At 42.3% G+C, this 17,441-nt stretch overlaps 1 protein-coding gene across 3 annotated transcripts in view; it reads left to right on the top strand.

Annotated features, from left to right (window-relative positions):
* The window catches only part of DDR2 (discoidin domain receptor tyrosine kinase 2), a 429,134-nt gene that overhangs the window by 292,019 nt on the left and 119,674 nt on the right, over positions 1-17,441 (top strand). For all 3 annotated transcript variants that reach the window (XM_063940268.1, XM_063940269.1, XM_063940270.1), the window contains one exon: positions 12,004-12,134. In XM_063940268.1, the coding sequence (XP_063796338.1) occupies positions 12,004-12,134 (131 nt within the window). The remainder of the gene's footprint in view (positions 1-12,003; positions 12,135-17,441) is intronic.

Below are 17,441 nucleotides of genomic sequence, written 5' to 3'. Positions count from 1 at the left end.
TACCCAACATTATGCCACTGCTGAGGTGAATATAGAAACTTGTTGTGGGTCAGCAATGGTTAAAGTGGGACTGGTCCCTACCTTGGTGCATGAGGCTATAATAGGGAGGGATTTTCCTCATTTTTGGAAACTGTGGGAATCACGGTTATCAACAGATGTGAGAAGTAAAAAGCCAGTTGATAATACCGGTGATTTTATGGATGTACGTGGGTCTTCGGAACTTTCTGGCCCTTTGCCTTTTGCTAGTTTGGCTGGGGAAGTGACAGATGGGGAGTCCAGTGAGGACCCTCTTGCCGGGAACAGAGACATAGTAGTTAGAACTGAAAGCGTGCCTGACCTGGAGGTAAAGAAGGATCTGTTTGCGTCTGAACAGTTAAAGGATCCTACCTTAATAAAGGCTAGAGAGAATGTTAAGATTGTTAATGGGGAACCTGTGGTACCAGGTGACAGGGTTACGTATCCCCACATGGCCATCTGTAATGAGCTCTTGTACCACATTGTCAAAAGGGGTGAGGATGTGGTAGAACAGCTGGTAGTTCCCCAGCCTTATCGGAGAACGGTACTAGATTTAGCTCATAGTCATGTTACCGCAGGACATTTAGGGGCAGAAAAAACCACTGAAAGAGTTTTACAAAGGTTCTTTTGGCCAGGGGTTTATAAAGAAGTGTCTGAATATTGTTCTTCCTGTCCTGAATGCCAGTATCATGCCCCTAGACCCCATTTCAGGAGCCCACTAGTTCCCATGCCTATTATAGAGGTCCCGTTTGACAGAATAGCCATGGATCTCGTGGGGCCCTTGTTAAAGTCTGCTCGGGGCCATCAGTATATCCTGGTAATTATGGACTATGCCACTCGATATCCTGAGGCTGTCCCTTTACGCACTATCACAACCAAGGCGATAGCTAAGGAGCTGGTGCAGGTATTTAGTAGAGTGGGAATACCAAAAGAAATTTTGACTGACCAAGGTACTCCATTTATGTCAAGGATCATGAAAGAATTGTGCAAGTTATTTAAGGTCACTCACCTCAGGACGTCCATCTACCATCCCCAAACTGACGGGTTGGTGGAAAGGTTTAATAAAACATTAAAAAGTATGTTAAAAAAGGTTGTTGAGAGAGATGGGAAAAACTGGGATTGTTTGTTGCCCTACTTATTAATGGCCATCAGAGAAGTTCCTCAGTCCTCTATGGGGTTTTCTCCATTTGATTTGTTGTATGGTAGACACCCCAGAGGGCTGTTGGATATTGCCAAAGAGACGTGGGAAGGACAGCCCACTCCTTATAGAAGCGTTATTGAGCATGTAACACAAATGCAGGATAGGATTGCAGCCGTGGTACCTGTTGTCAGAGAGCACATGGAACAGGCCCAAAGTGCTCAACAGAGGGTCTATAACCGGAGTGCCAAGATACGGGAATTTGCTCCTGGAGATAGAGTTCTTGTTTTGGTACCCACTGTGGAAAGCAAATTCCTAGCTAAATGGCAGGGTCCGTTTGAGATTAGGGAAAAAGTGAATGAGGTTAATTACAAAGTATACCAGCCGGGAAAGAGAAAACCCGAACAGATTTACCATGTTAACTTAATCAAACCCTGGAAAGATAGGTTGTCTCTGTCAGCGGAGCCTTGCCCTTCGGTGTCTTCACCCCGGTTGCTTCCCGCAGTGAAGGTGTCAGAGACATTATCAGCTGATCAGAACAATCAGGTTAAAGAATTTCTCATCCAAAATAGGGAGGTATTTTCAGAGCTGCCTGGCCGAACGACCATAATAAAACATGACATTGTCACAGAACCAGGGGTCAGGGTTCATTTAAAGCCATATAGGATTCCTGAAGCTCAGCGAGAAGCTATTTCTAAGGAAGTTAAAACCATGTTAGAACTTGGAGTCATAGAGGAGTCTAACAGTGAGTGGTCCAGTCCCATAGTGCTCATCCCGAAGCCCGACGGTAGCATACGCTTCTGTAATGACTTTCGTAAGTTAAATGAGGTGTCCAAGTTTGACGCATACCCCATGCCCCGTGTGGATGAGCTTGTAGAAAGGCTGGGAACAGCCAGGTTTCTCACCACATTGGACCTGACCAAAGGTTACTGGCAAATACCTTTATCTGATAGCGCCAAAGAAAAAACAGCCTTTTCGGTTCCGGAGGGGCTGTACCAGTATAAGATGTTACCCTTTGGGTTGCATGGGGCTCCAGCAACCTTTCAACGGGCGATGGATAAAATTTTGAGGCCCCATAGAAAATATGCAGCTGCCTATTTGGATGATGTGGTAATTCACAGTACAGACTGGGGGTCCCATTTGGTTAAAGTACAAGCAGTACTGGACTCAATCAGAGAGGCAGGGTTAACTGCTAACCCAAAGAAGTGCTGCCTCGCAATGGAGGAGGTCAAATACTTGGGCTTCACCATAGGCAGAGGTCTGATTAGGCCCCAATTGAATAAAGTTGATGCTATTCAAAACTGGCCTCGTCCAGTGAATAAAAAACAGGTAAGGGCTTTTTTGGGAATTACTGGGTACTATAGACGGTTTATTCCTAATTTTGCGACCACAGCGGTGCCGTTGTCAGACCTTACCAAAGGGAAGCAGTCAAATGTGGTGAAATGGAACCCTGATGCAGAAAAGGCGTTCCAAGCGTTAAAAGTGGCTTTGTGTTCACAACCGGTGTTGATAACACCAGATTTTTCAAAAGAATTTGTGGTACAGACAGATGCCTCAGAGGTAGGGATAGGTGCTGTGCTGTCCCAAACCAGAGATGGGGACGAACACCCTATCATTTATTTGAGTAGGAAACTCAATGAGCATGAAAAAAGGTATGCCATTGTGGAAAAGGAGGCTTTGGCCATTAAGTGGGCACTAGATACCTTGAGATATTACCTCTTGGGTAGACAATTCAGACTAGTGACAGACCATGCCCCTTTAAAATGGATGTATGTAAATAGAGGCAAGAATGCTCGTGTAACTAGATGGTTTCTAGCGTTGCAGGACTTTAAGTTTACTGTCGAACATAGACCGGGAACACAATTGGCCAACGCAGATGCATTGTCTCGCATCTTCTGTTTGGGGGCTACAAGTGTTCCGGCCCCTAGGTCGAAACAGGGGAGGGGGATATGTGACAAGAACACTGGGATAGTGTTTGAGGGCAGGTATATTTGTCCCAGGTTCTTGTCTTACATGTTTTAGAAAATGTTAACTTCTAGGAAAAATGCTTTTTGTTTTGTCTGAACCTTTTCAGTTTGCTGTAAAAGCTGGGTAAAGGCTCTGAGAGAGAGATAAGGCGAGTTCTAGACATTGGGCCCAGTTCGGGTCTTTGGCCTCACAGAGGGCTAATCAGGGTTTCAGCTGTGTAAGTGTGTTATAGTGCTGCTAACCTGATTAGTATGGGCAGACTGCCTGGGAAGGCTGAGGGATCTGTGTGTGAGAGACACGCTTTCTGATGCAAGTGAGCTATACAGTATGTACTGAAGAACTCTGTGTTTTGTTTAGTGACAGTTAGGAATATCTTATGTTTAGTTAGTGCCGGACAGGCAAGGTATTTTTATTTTGGGGTTTGTTTTATTTTCTGTTTCAATAAAACTGGCCGGGGTCAGTTGTACCAGAAACTGGACTTGTGTTGTTCCTCAGCTGCTGCGTGCTACCATATTCCCCAGGAAAAGGCGCCTTGCACCCCTACAGTGTTACACTATATTGAAATCACTAAATATGGAAATGGAAGGATCCCCTGTAACCGGAACTTTGACAATTGTTTGAATTTTACTGTGCACTAAAACCGCTGACGCCAGACCTGTTTAGTGAGCTAGTGAGTAATGGAACAGTGGATTTAAGGTGGCTGTAATGAGCAGGCTTATTGGAGGAGAGCTCTCTACATGTCTTCTCATTAGTCCTGCGTACACCTAGTAATGGATGAGAGTGACTTCAGACCCTTTGGCCCATAGCCATATTAAGGATGGGGAGTGCATGGGATACTGTACCCTGGGCAGGGATGTAACTAGGTGTGTGCGGAGGGTGCACCACACATAGTGTTGCACAGTAAGGGGAGTTGTTGGCAGCACTTGTCAATTATCTGTTTTAATTATTTTCACTTGCAGCTTCCCTCCTTTTTCAAGCCCAGCATCTCCTGACCTCCCCTGTCTCCTACCCTGACCCCTTCTGTCGCTAATACTTATATAACATTCATGAACTCAATTTGAGATTTTTTGGTTATTCAGTCACACTGTCCTTTATTACATTTCAAGATGCTGACATACCCGGGATTCTAACCCATTGCCTGTGGCACTGCAGTAAGACAATCTATTAATTGAGCTGTCTGCCCTTGCATACAAAAGGTAGATAATTCTAAGCTAGAGAATTCTAACTATTTGAAGCATACCTTGTACTTAATTAAAAAATAGCATTGCGGCTGAGCAGATATATGAAGTGTGTGGCTACAAAAGATTGGATGTGTGGCTGGATACTACATAGCTCAATTGCAATGCTGATTTTTTTTATTTACAAAGTACTAGTAGCTTCATATAGTGATCTTCGTTTTTATGCAGGATCAAATGAGTAGAGTGTTTGATTAGAATTCAAGAGGTTATAGGTTTGAATCCTGGGCATGGCAGTATATTGAAATGTGTTATTTAATAAAGGGTATTGTAACTGAATAACAATGAGCGCTCAAGTTAAGTGCATGAATGTTGTATAAAGAGGATTTGTGTCTAAATTAATTTTCTTGCAGTGGTCAATAAATGTGTGTGCATTATATATACATACACTGTATATAAGTACAAAAGTATAGGCACTCATCACTATCACTATATCTTCAAAGTGGATTTATTATAACTCACAAATATATCGCAGCAGGTGAAAACATCTCATATCAACATTTCGGTCCTTTAAGGACCTTCTTCAAGATAATCTACACAACATCAAAGAGTCATCCTGGAGCCCACACAAGTGAACTGACCTAATGCCCCTTATATACCTAACCAATCAATTATGTCACACCTCGAGGAAGTATAACACTGGAAGTGGGTAAAAACGCTTAAAACAGAGCAAAGCATACACTTAAGCAATTGAAATTCCACTAAAGCTCATCAAAGATATTACTCATACAGCGTCAAGGTTACTGCCTACAATAACAGATGTATAAGGCACCATAACACAGATAACAGCTTCAATAAGCCGCGGACCGGAAGTGCTGTGTGTTCCATGGCCCGTGGAACACATGCCAATACTCAGAACCGGAATGACATAACAAAGCCAGCCGGAGCGCTATTGGCTCAACGGCGGTAGCTATGGCAACCAAAGATGCAGGAAAACATACCTAATACTCATATGTGTATTATAGACAATGCTGTAATAAATAACATGAAGTAATATTTAATAGTAGTGCCGCTTCTATTTAGTCAACCATAGAGCCAATATATAATCACAGATGTAAGACACACCACGGACAAGTAGGTATATAAGGGGCAAAGAGGTCAGTAATTACCAACATGAAAAAGACATATACAATAGGACCATACATCAATATATACAAAACATATAAAAACAACAGTAATAAATTTAAAGAAAAACGTTTTCTTTACAAAAATTCTGTCAGACTCAGCAGACCTATCGCGAAAAAATATTATAAGGGTTAGCTTCATTGAGGCCACGTGGTGCAATGGTATCTAATTTGTAGATCCACTGCACTTCACGTTGCCTCAGTAGTTTCTCACGGTCTCCTCCTCGTGCAGGTTTTGGGATGTGGTCAATAAGCATACATTTTAAACTCGACACAGCATGTCCATTGGTAGCAAAGTGCATGGCCACAGGCTTATCCAAAATTTTCGTGGCCAATGCCGCCCATATAGATGTCCTCTGGTTTTCCATGCGATCTCTAAAGTTGCGTTTGGTCATGCCTACATAATAATACCCGCACGGCAAAAAATAAGGTAGATTACGTGGTCAATTTTACAAAGCAATCTGTGTCAGATTTTAATCTTAGTCCCATTATGGGGATGCGCAAAACTCTCACCTGCCATCATTGACCTACAGGTGGTGTAATCAGGGCACCTATAGCACCCCGTCTTCATCTTGGGCAACCAGGATTGAGTCGATGTACTAGGTTGAAGAGTAGGTCTCATCACGAATTGGCGTAGGTTCTTCCCACGCCTATATGCACACATTGGCGGTTTTTGATCTAATGCTCATGAGACGAAACGCGCTGGGTTTCTGATATATTTACCATGACCTCCAAATACAAGAAGACTGAAAAAGGACTTATTTATGTCTGTATATTAAATATTTGTGGTGATTTTTAAGATGCTGTTAATATCAGGAAAAATATCCTATTTTGTCATCTTTATTCACATGTCTATGTCTATGTGATTATGGATTTTTTTATATTCTTATAATAAATTGTATCAGCGGTATACACTGTTTAACGCTACTCCTCGTATAAATACCTATAATTTTCTGGGTTTATATGTCACATCTTCAATAGATGTAATAAGTGGTAGGGTGTAGATAGAACACCGAGAGGCGCCAGTCCCACTATTGTTGTATATACTATATATATTATTTATTTATTACCAGTTATTTATATAGCGCACACATATTCCGCAGAGCCTCACAGAGACTATTTTTCTATTCACATCAGTCCCTGCCCCAGTGGAGTTTACAATCTATATTCCCTATCACACAGACACATTCACACTAGAGTTGATTTTTGTTGAAAGCCAATTAACCTACCAGTATATTTGTGGATTGTGGGAGGAAACCGGAGCACCCGGAGGAAACCCGTGCAAGTACGGGGAGAATATACAAACTCCGCACAGTTAGGGCCATGGTGGGAATCGAACCCATGACCTCAGTGCTGTGAGGCAGTAATGCTAACCACTGCACCATCCGTACTGCCCGGATGGGAAGGAGCATCATAGCATGGGCTTTATCTGGGATCAATCTTGTCATGCCTCTTCCCCATGAGGCACGTGCCTTATGTCCCTATTGGAAAAATGGCAGGGGGGGTGTGCCAATTCTCTCTCTGGCACGGGGCACCAAAAAGTCTAGTTACGGCACTGACCCACAGCCCCCTCTCCTCCCCCTTTCCCGGAAAGAGCACACTAACATCACTAGCTCTCTCTCTTGTGCTTTATTTTTCTACGTGTATTCTAAGGTTGTTTACATTGTCTTTGATCCACTGCAAGAAAACTTTATAAAATTGTTGTTTCTCAATTAGGTGGAGCTACAAACAGTACCCAGGCATTATTAATCTATTAGTTTTAGTGTGGGGCCACACATATTCTCCCCTCCTGGCCAAGCGGGTCCCGTTCAGTCGGACCCGCTTGGCCGGTACGTGTGGCTGTAGCCTAAGTCTACATACCCATTCCAGGAAGGACAAAAATGCTGACTGGACTACGCTCTTAATTTATGATTGCCATCACCTGTGTTGAAATACTTTTCTTAATTAAATAGTTCAACACAGGTGACGCCAATCATATATTATGAGGGAAGTCCAGGTAGAGAGCATTTGTCCCTCCTGGAATGTTGAGAAATATGCACAATCTAATATACAATCTATTTATAGCCTTGGATATCTTTTTCATTTAGAAATCTATCTGAAAATGGATTAGGTAAATTTCTAAATTAAAAAGATATCCAAGGATATAACATTTAATAGGAGGGTATTTAGAAACAGCACGAATTATAGTTGTTAGTTAGGCTTAAAAAATAATAAATATAATAATAATAATAATTATTATTTCATCTGGGTCATTGTAGTTAACTATAGTTACATACAGAATAGGGTAAGATTTATAATAAAGGTTGAACTCGATGGACACTGTCACCTTTACCCGGGCCGCCCTGTTTTAAGGGCCCTGGGCTCCCTTCAATGCTTAATCCAGCTCAGAATGTGCCTTCTGTGCATGAGCCCTTTGTTCTTCTTCATACATCCTCCCAACAGACAGGATGTGCCGACAAATATCTCTCCTAGACGCTATGCAGTGCCACCACATACCAGTGTATCATCTCTGCATAACACTTTTTCACCACCGCTAGGTGTACTACAAGTACCACTGCCACTATTGCATATATCTCTGGTGCAATATCCTAATCGCCATACCCATTCCAGACTGCATTTTCTTGAGTTTTGCAGAAATAACTCTGTGTTATCTCACATACTGTTGTTGTACTTGGTTAATAAATGAATCCTTGGTTAAACTATACAATCATGTGGACTAACCTCCATCACACCACTGACATGTATCAACATACTGTATGTTCTGCAAATAGGTTATGGGCCCATGCCACAAGGCTTCCAGGCCACCAGCATGTGCAGAATAATGATAGCAAGAACGTAGCTTTGACAGCACGGAATATAAAATGAACCTCATGCCCCGATTGCTCTACCTCTTTAATACCCACTCTGTTACTGTCTCAAAATTGACACTACTACCATTGCACAGGTTTATTCACTTTGTCTGGAGACTCAAGTCACCACAAGTTAGTTTTCACACCATTCGCCGCCCTACCACCAATGGTGGCAGTGAGCTTCACGATAATCAACCTTATTATTATGTAAATCACTTAAGTCAGGCAATAACCTGGTTTGCAACATCACAGATGGTATGCGGTCAGCATACCGCTCGTCAGGATCCCGGCTGTCACAATACCACTGCCAGGATCCCGACTGGGGCACCATACCGCCACCGGTATATTGGTGAGGTAGGTGATTCCCCCTCTATGGGTGTGCTAGCCCCACTGCTGTCATTCCACTGCTCGGGATGCTGAGGTTGGTATACTGACCATCGGCATCCCATGCGGCTGTATTCCATACAATCCCTCACAGATACCTAGGTGGGTCTCTGTAGAAGCTAACTCCTGCAGTGTTCCCTTTATGTCTAACTTTGGGGGTCATTCCGAGTTGATCACTCGCTGCCAATTTTCGCAGCGCAGCGATCAGGTGAAAAAACTGCATTTATGCGCATGCGTATGGCCCGCAATGCGCACGTGCGACGTATGTGTAGAAACTAAGCTCTTTGTGATTGTGCTCAGGTTCTAGCAAAGTTTTCCTTTGCACTGATGGCCGCAAGAAGATTGACAGGAAGGGGGCGTTTCTGGGTGTCAACTGACCATTTTCAGGGAGTGTTTGCAAAAACGCAGGCGTGTCTGAAAAAACGCAGGCGTGGCTGGGTGTTCGCTGGGCGGGTGTATGACGCCAAATCCGGACACAAATAGGCTGAAGTGATCGCAAGCACTGAGTAGGTTCAGAGCTACTCAGAAACTGCACAAACTGTTTTTGTAGAGCTCGGCTGCACATGCGTTTGCACTTCTGCTAAGCTAAAATACACTCCCCCATGGGCGGCGGCATAGCGTTTGCATGGCTGCTAAAAACTGCTAGCGAGCGATCAACTCGGAATGACCCCCATTGTTGGCATCTCTGCCCCTGATAGACCCAAATCCATGCAATCTCACCTAGTTATTTCCTTTACATGTTCTATCTGGGATTAGTGTAAAATTCATACCCATCCAGTCCAGTATTATAATCCTGAATTCACTTGAATACAAATGTATTCTCCCACTGTGGAATTCTAACCAGATGGGGAGTTTTTCACACGTAAGTTTCCAATCTATCTAAAGCTTGTGAAACTTTGCTCCAGATGACTGGAATGGAGTAGGTGTAGGAAGGTGGCACACTTTGTATGCACGTGCCAAAATTGGATTTCATGTTTTACAAGATAAACAAGCTTCAAGAAGTGAAGACTGTTGGATTATACTTTTAGATAGCATAAATATAAGTGAATATGTATTTCCTAATGCATAAAGTTTAATGGCAACAGACCACACTATACCTCCAGTTCTAACAGGGAGATCTACAAGAATCTACTCCACTCCATTCATCCGGAGCAAAGTTTCACAAGCTTTGGATATATTGATAACTGGATATATTGAAAACTTAAATGTGAAGAAGTCTCCATCTGGATAGAATTACACAGTTGGACAATAAATTCTGCATTATAGTGGATTCAGGATTAAAATACTGGACTGGATGGGTATGAAATATCATATATGAGCTCATATTGTTTGAAGGGAGCCAAGTGCCTATTACTTGCATTTATTCTGAGTATACAATTTACAGTCATAGTAATTCCTGTTACAAGTGGCTGCTGGCTTTTATTTGAGCGCCTTGTGACTTTACCATTTTTGTTTGTTTAGTGTAAGATTCATTATGAGGTCACATTCTCTCCATCTCCATTACTCCTCTCTTGCATCCCCCCCCCCCCCTATGTTTCAGTCATACTCTCGTCTCCTCATGGATTTAGGGGAGCGTTAGGGTAGTATCTGACCTCTTTGATTCTGGCCAATGTGCCTCTCAGGGTTCTTTGCAGAGCAATGTTGGTATACTTACTATTAGCTGTCTTACCTACATTCAAGTCTGACACTTTATTGACTTTCTGCCCCATCTCCCTATTACTAGATCTATGACTCATGTCTTCATAATCAACTCTGAAAGGGGTATCATTTCTGTCCTTTATAACTTCCTACTCCATGTCAAACAACCAGTTTCCACGGGCCATGAGATTTAGTGGGAGAGACATCTGGGGAACTCACTTGGTCTGTGGTATGGGATAGGGTCTCTAAACCCTCAATGTATTCCTCGATCAAGGAGAATGCATATAAGATCTACTGTAGATGGTACAAGGTGTCTGCCATTCTGTGCAAAATGTACAACTCTGCTTCAGGCCAGTGTTGGAGGGAATGTGGTGAGGTAGGTACTTTCCTACATATCTGGATGTCAGGCCCGAAGATAGCCCAATACTGGGATGAGGTTACCTGTCCTTATGGTACCACTAACTAAGTTGCCCTGGTCTTTGCTCCTTGGCTGCCCACTAGAAGGCCTCAGCGAACATGCTGATCTCTTCCTGCATATTTTGAATGTGACTTGATGTCTGATTGCTAGAAAATGGAAGTGTTTCTATTCAACAACTCAATAAGAAAACTTGGCATCTAGCATCCATAGAGAAAATATCTGCTTACATACACAATACCTCCCATAAATTTCTGATAGTTTCATGTGACTGGTTTATATATAATAATTCTACACCTCATAGAGCTCTTCTCTCTGGCTTTTCAGACCTCTTGCTTTAATGCTAGAGGGACTACTACTTGCCATTGTTGTACTTGGGAATTTTTTTTACCCCTTCTCCCCCTAGTCTTTAATGTGGACTCATATTAGGCCTTTTCCTGCCCCCTCTCCTTTTCTTTTCTCCTCCCTTCTCCTTCGCTGTCCATGTCCATCTTTTCCCTTCCCTGTTTCTTTCTATAACATTTTCATTTTTCAATGTGTAATGTTACTTTTGACCTTCTCAGCTTTCTGCATAGTATTAAGTCATTTCTAATCCCCTAGTACCCATTCCAGTTTAGCTCCATACTACAATTGTTCATTAATATTTCTATATGCAGTATTTATCTGTATGCTATTTTGTATGCTATTGATGCTTTTCTTGCCTTTCACATGTTTCTGTGGCTTTTATCCATGTATTATTAAAACTTTAAATAAATACATACACTGTATAAAAAAGGTACTAATGACTGACTATTTTTAATTGTTTTAAAATCTAGGACGTATTATATCTTTAAAATGACTTTTTTTTAAACTATTGATGATCTCTCTCACACGATAAGGGTTAAATCACTATTCAGTTTATTAAGAGAACTCCTGATGTTATAGAAATTGTTTTTGGAAACAAATCTTCCTAGACCCACATTTTAGAATTAAAAGGGAATTCCTATCAATTCCAGAGTTAGCAGATTCCAGAAGTTTCACCACTTAACCTTTATCTTTGGAATATTTAAATAACTATTGAAATTGTTTGTAGAAAAGTTAATTGGTTGAATAGTTATGACAAATACAGTACGTAATCTTGAAATATCAGTTATTATTCAGACTTACAGTATGCACAACCCTTTCCTGTTCTTGTCAATGTCTTGCTCTGTAACTATCATCGTATATCTACAAATAGAAATTATTTCTTATCTTCTAGATCCCACTCTTAAAATAGATGACAGCAATACACGCCTTCTGATTGGCTGCTTAGTTGCCATCATATTCATACTGGTAGCAATTATTGTTATAATACTTTGGCGACAGTTTTGGCAGAAGATGCTTGAGAAGGTACTGTAAATTTTGTTCATAAATATCTGCATATATCTTAATGTCAGCTGTAACTGTAAGGCAGTAATTGACTTTCTTTATTAATACTAATACTAAGACCACATTTAAGGTTTCTCAATACTATTTGAGTTTGTTTGTAAATGTTAATTGTAAATATATATTGTATGTGTATGATATTCACCCATATCTATAATGGGTGCAGAAGTTCCAGCCCTGACCAGTTTGATGCCCTAGGAAAGATTCTGGCTGGTAATGTGGGACACTTTGACGTGCATGCACCCGAGAAGGAGACATGGCCATGTGTCAGTGGGTGAGTGGGGAGGCAGTGGGAATTGATTCAGTCTCAATGGATAAGTGGCACATGAGACACAATGTTTGGTACTTTGGTCATGTGCCAGACCCATAATACTCACATGCAGACAAAAAACAATATTCCACTAGCGCACCTTACTGTAAAAAAGGCTGCAAGGTTCAAGAAAAGGGATTTCACCAATCCCATAAACCAATCAAACAACACTAAAAAAATTCCTGCACTTTTTTTTATAATGTACAATGACACAAAGAATATAAATCAGTCGATCATGAATATTTCTCAATTTCTTAGTATAGTGTCAAAGTTGTAGTTTAACTCCATTCACTATATCTAAAAGTCACTTCGATTAACCAATCTTATATGTAAAGAAATGGTAATGCGGTGGTGACACAAAGGTCAACAAATGAATATAAATAAAAAGATGTCTCAAATAAAAGTCACTTTTTTCCAGTATAACCTCCGGTTCCTTCAGTTCCAAATAGTGTATTCACTAGGTCCACCTCCTTTGTCTCTGCTTTATCGACCTCATCAGGTGAATTTTATGCAAGACAAAAAAGTGGGGAGACCATAGTGCACATCATAACACATTTATTTCTTAAAAGGTTAAAATCTCATATAACAGCATGGGTCTCCAACGTTGGATGCGGAACTGCAGCAGACTATCAGTGATTGACAGTCTGCTGCTAGTTGGGGTGGGGAAGGGGTGGTGATGGTCTCCGTTTCCCAAAATGGAGGTGTGTCATCATTGTTGTGGAGGAGTTATGAGGCCAAGATTTCCATCGGATTATAGAGATTTCATGGCCTCTTTTTGGATCTGTGGGGGTTGGCTTATGCAACCCCATGGATCATGTAAGCCGGCTGATGGTGTCACAAATGATCTGATACTGCGTCCTAGGATGCAGCTTGGGAAACTAAAACAGGAAGCATGACAACTCCTGCCGGATTAACATATTAGTGCTGTCACTCTTGCTTCCATGTCAGCAGCAGCATTAGCAACTCTAACCATGTCTAAATCAAAGTGTGTCAGTGTCTCCAGCCATCAAATATCTGCCCCTTGTGTGTCTCCAACCATCAAATCTCTTCCCTTGTGTATCTCCAGCCAACAAGTCTCACCCCACCTTTTATTATTATTATTATTATTATTAATATCCTTTATTTATATGCCGCCACAAGTGATCTGCAGGGCCCGTTACACAGTACGTAATCAAATCATAATCAAAGCAAACAAGAAAACAGCACTTACAGTTCAAGACAATATAGGTCAGGTATAGAAAACCGGGTTAGGTGCCATTAAAGGGAATAAGGATGATAAGATTGTGTAAGTAAGAAAAGGAATGGCACAGGAGGAAAGAAGTCCCTGCTCTTGCGAGCTTACAATCTAAAAGGTGAGGAGCTAACAGACCGGGGTGACACAGAAGAGGTAGAAAGTGAGCATTGACAAGAGAGTTAGGAGAGTTGGCTGGGTTTGGTGAAGAAGTGGGTCTTGAGAGCCCATTGAGGTTTTGCAGAGAGGTGGAGAGTCGGATGGGGAGAGGTAGAGCATTCCAGAGACGGAGCAGCACGTGCAAAATCTTGTAGGTAGGAGTGGGAGGAGGTAATCAGTTAGCAGGAGAGACGGCGTGCATTAGCAGAGTGAAGAGGACGGGTGGGAATGTAAAGAGAGGTAAGGTCAGAGCTGTAAGAGGGAGAAGAGTGGGTGAGGGATTTGTAGGTGAGTGCGAGAAGCTTGAATTGGATTTTGAATGGGAAGGGGAGCCAGTGAAGGTCCTGCAAGACAGGGGTAGTGGATAAAGTACGTTTGGTGAGGAAGATGAAATGGGCTGCAGCATTGAGGACAGATTGGAGTGGAGAGAGGCATTTTTGAGGGAGGCCAGATAGAAGATTGCAGAAGTCCAATCTAGAGATGACCAGTGAGTGGATGAGGGTCTTAGTAGTGTCCTGGGTGAGAAAGGGTCTGATCCTGGAGATGTTTTTGAGATGAAAATGGTTTGTGAGAGGTACTGAATGTGTGGTTTGAAGGAGAGGGAGGAGTCAAGGATTACTCCAAGACATCACACTCAAGGGTTAGAGGAGATAGCGGTGCCATGAATGGATAATGAAATTGTGGGAGGTCAGGCTATTCGGGAGGGAAGATGATCGGCTCAGTCTTAGACATGTTAAGTATAAGAAAGGAGGAGATAGCAGAGAGACAGTTGGAGATACAAGTGAGGAGAGCAGGTGAGAGGTCAGGGGAGGACAGGCAGATTTGAGAATCATCAGTGTAGAGATGATATTTTAAGTCAAAAGAGCTCACCTAATGAGGATGTGTAGAGAGAGAAAAAGAGAGGCCCAAGAACAGAACCTTGGTGGACACCTACTGGTAGAGGAAGTGGGGGGAGGTGGAGTCATGAGAGGAGACAGAGAAGGAGTGGTTAGAAAGGTAGGACAGCCAGGAGAGAGCAGTATCACGCAAACCAAGTGAGTAAAGGATTTGCAGGAGGAGAGGGTGGTCTACAGAGTCAAAAGCAGCAGAGAGGTCAAGGAGAATAAGCAGAGAGTAGTGGAAACTGGATTTAGCAGCAAGGAGGTCACTGCAGACTTTCGTGAGGGCAGTTTCAGTGGAGTGCTGAGAATGGAAACCACACTGGAAAGGGTCAAGCAGTGAGTGGGAAGAAAGAAAGACAGTGAGGCGGTTGTAGGCAATACGCTCAAGGAGTTTAGAGGCAAAAGGGAGAAGAGAGACGGGTTGGTAGTTGGAGAGATTAGTTGGATCTAGGATTTTTTAAGAATAGGGGAGACAATAGCATGCTTAAAGGCAGAAGGGACCTTGTGTCTCCAGCCATCAAGTACCTCCTTGTGTGTACATCCATCAAGTATCCCCGACCCTTGTCTCCAGCCATCAAGGGTGAAATGTAGTAGCCTGCGAGTTGCAAGATGTGTGTTACATTTTGCGAGTTTGCCCGTGATTTCAAAGTAGCAACCGTTTACACAGAAAAACTAGGTTGGTTTTGCTATGTAAATTTTGTCACTTTAGAAATATTGGCAGACTCGCACAAAGTGCCACACAGCCTGCAACTCGCAGGATATTAAATTTCATCCCAAGCCTCTCCTCCTTGTGTGTCTCAAGCAATCAAATCCCTCACCCTTGTTTATCTGCAGCAACCCAATCCCTAACCTATCTCTTTAACAAACTTTCATAATTTACTTACCATTGCCGTCTTCCCTCTGCTTCTCTACTCCGCAGCATGTTCTATGCTATGAATGACGCTGATGTGTCCTTACTGTAGGTCACACTGATGAAAGCTACAGGAGCTGTATGATTGGAGCTGGGCTGTGTAAGCTTTCTGCTGCTTTGCTGCGTGTCATAGAATTTTATAGGCAATGATGCAGCAATGCCAGAAAGCCTGTACATCCCATCGGAGGACGGCCACTGTCAGCTGGAACTTCTGAAATCTGGAACCAGTGCACCAGAACTTACAGTAGCTGTTTAGCCTGCCCAGATGCTCCTAAGCATTTCTAGATGTTCCCAGGGTATTCCAGATGTACCTGGGCATTCGCCTAGACCGCCTATGCCTAGAGCTGGTTCACACAACTACCTGGATCCGGGGGGCCCAAACTGTATACTTTGTACCCATAATTATATTTACCTCTCCAGAGTCTTGCATTGGCTGGTGCTGCAGAGCAGCAGAAATCACTGGGAATATGGTGCAGAACCAGTTCTCCGGTTATTTGCAAATGTGCATAATTGTGTCTGGCTCTTTAAAAATGGTTTGTAACTTGAATTGAAATAAAACTACATCTTACTTTCTATTTACATGGTGGAGCATGTAAATGCAAAGTGGAGACATGTATGTAGATTTTTCATAACATTCATCAATGACTTCACTAGAAGGACACGCATATATTGCATCAAAGAATGAACTGATAAGAAAGACTGCATTCTACAAGAGATCAGCGGAAACTCAAACTTGTCACAAATTAAAGGTCTTGAGGTCTGAAAATAGATGAGAATTTATAAACAGAGATGGTATTGATTAGAGATGTGCGGCGGGCACTTTTCATGTTTTGGTTCCATGCTGGTGTTTTGGATCTGGATTGGTTTTGCCAAAACAACCCTTTCGTGTTTTGGTTTTGTATCTGGATGATTTTTGAAAAAGCATAAAAACAGCTAAAATCACAGAATTTGGGGGTAATTTTGATCCTATGGTATTATTAACCTCAATAATAAATCAATGAGGTAGTTGTATGACTAAGCTAAGCGACACAAGTGGGCGGCACAAACACCTGGCCCATCTAGGAGTGGCACTGCAGTGGCAGACAGGATGGCACTTAAAAAAAATAGTCCCCAAACAGCACATCATTGTATAGCTACAGTAAGCTAAGCGACACAAGTGTGCAGCACAAACACCTGGCCCATCTAGGGTTGGCACTTCAGTCCCACTGCACTAATGGCGGACACCGAACACACGTCTAACACCAACATAGCTGTCAAGGCCTCAGTTATTCGCTTTGTAACAGGATGACTGCTGTCATATTTCATCTTCCTCACAAAGGACTGTTGGACAGTCAATTGCTTAGTTGAAGTAGGACAAGTGGTCTTCCGACTTCCCCTCTGGGATGATGATTGACTCCCAGAAGCAACAACAGCAGTTGCAGCAGCAGCAGCAGTAGGAGGAAGTGGTTCTTTATCTTTCCCTATTTTATCCTCCAAATTTTTGTTCTCCATTATTTTTCTGGAGTTATATAACAAAATGCAGCAAAGGAGAGCGTACCTCTACACCGCACAGGGCAAATCCTGTAAAAATTATTTGGATTAAATATTAATAACCCCTTTATTTGGAGTAAATAATATTCAGCACAGGACAGCACCACTGAACTTATATGGCAGCACCACTGGACTGGACTTATACGGCAGTACCACTGGACTGGATTTTTACACCAGTACCAGTGGATTTATACAGCAGTACCACTGGACATATACCGCAGTATCACTGGACTGGATTTATACGGCAGTA

Source organism: Pseudophryne corroboree, chromosome 9 (genome assembly GCF_028390025.1).
Source record: "Pseudophryne corroboree isolate aPseCor3 chromosome 9, aPseCor3.hap2, whole genome shotgun sequence".
Taxonomy (NCBI): Eukaryota; Metazoa; Chordata; class Amphibia; order Anura; family Myobatrachidae; genus Pseudophryne; species Pseudophryne corroboree.
Note: the sequence above shows the minus strand (reverse complement) of the source record. Positions and strands in the feature narration are given on the sequence as shown.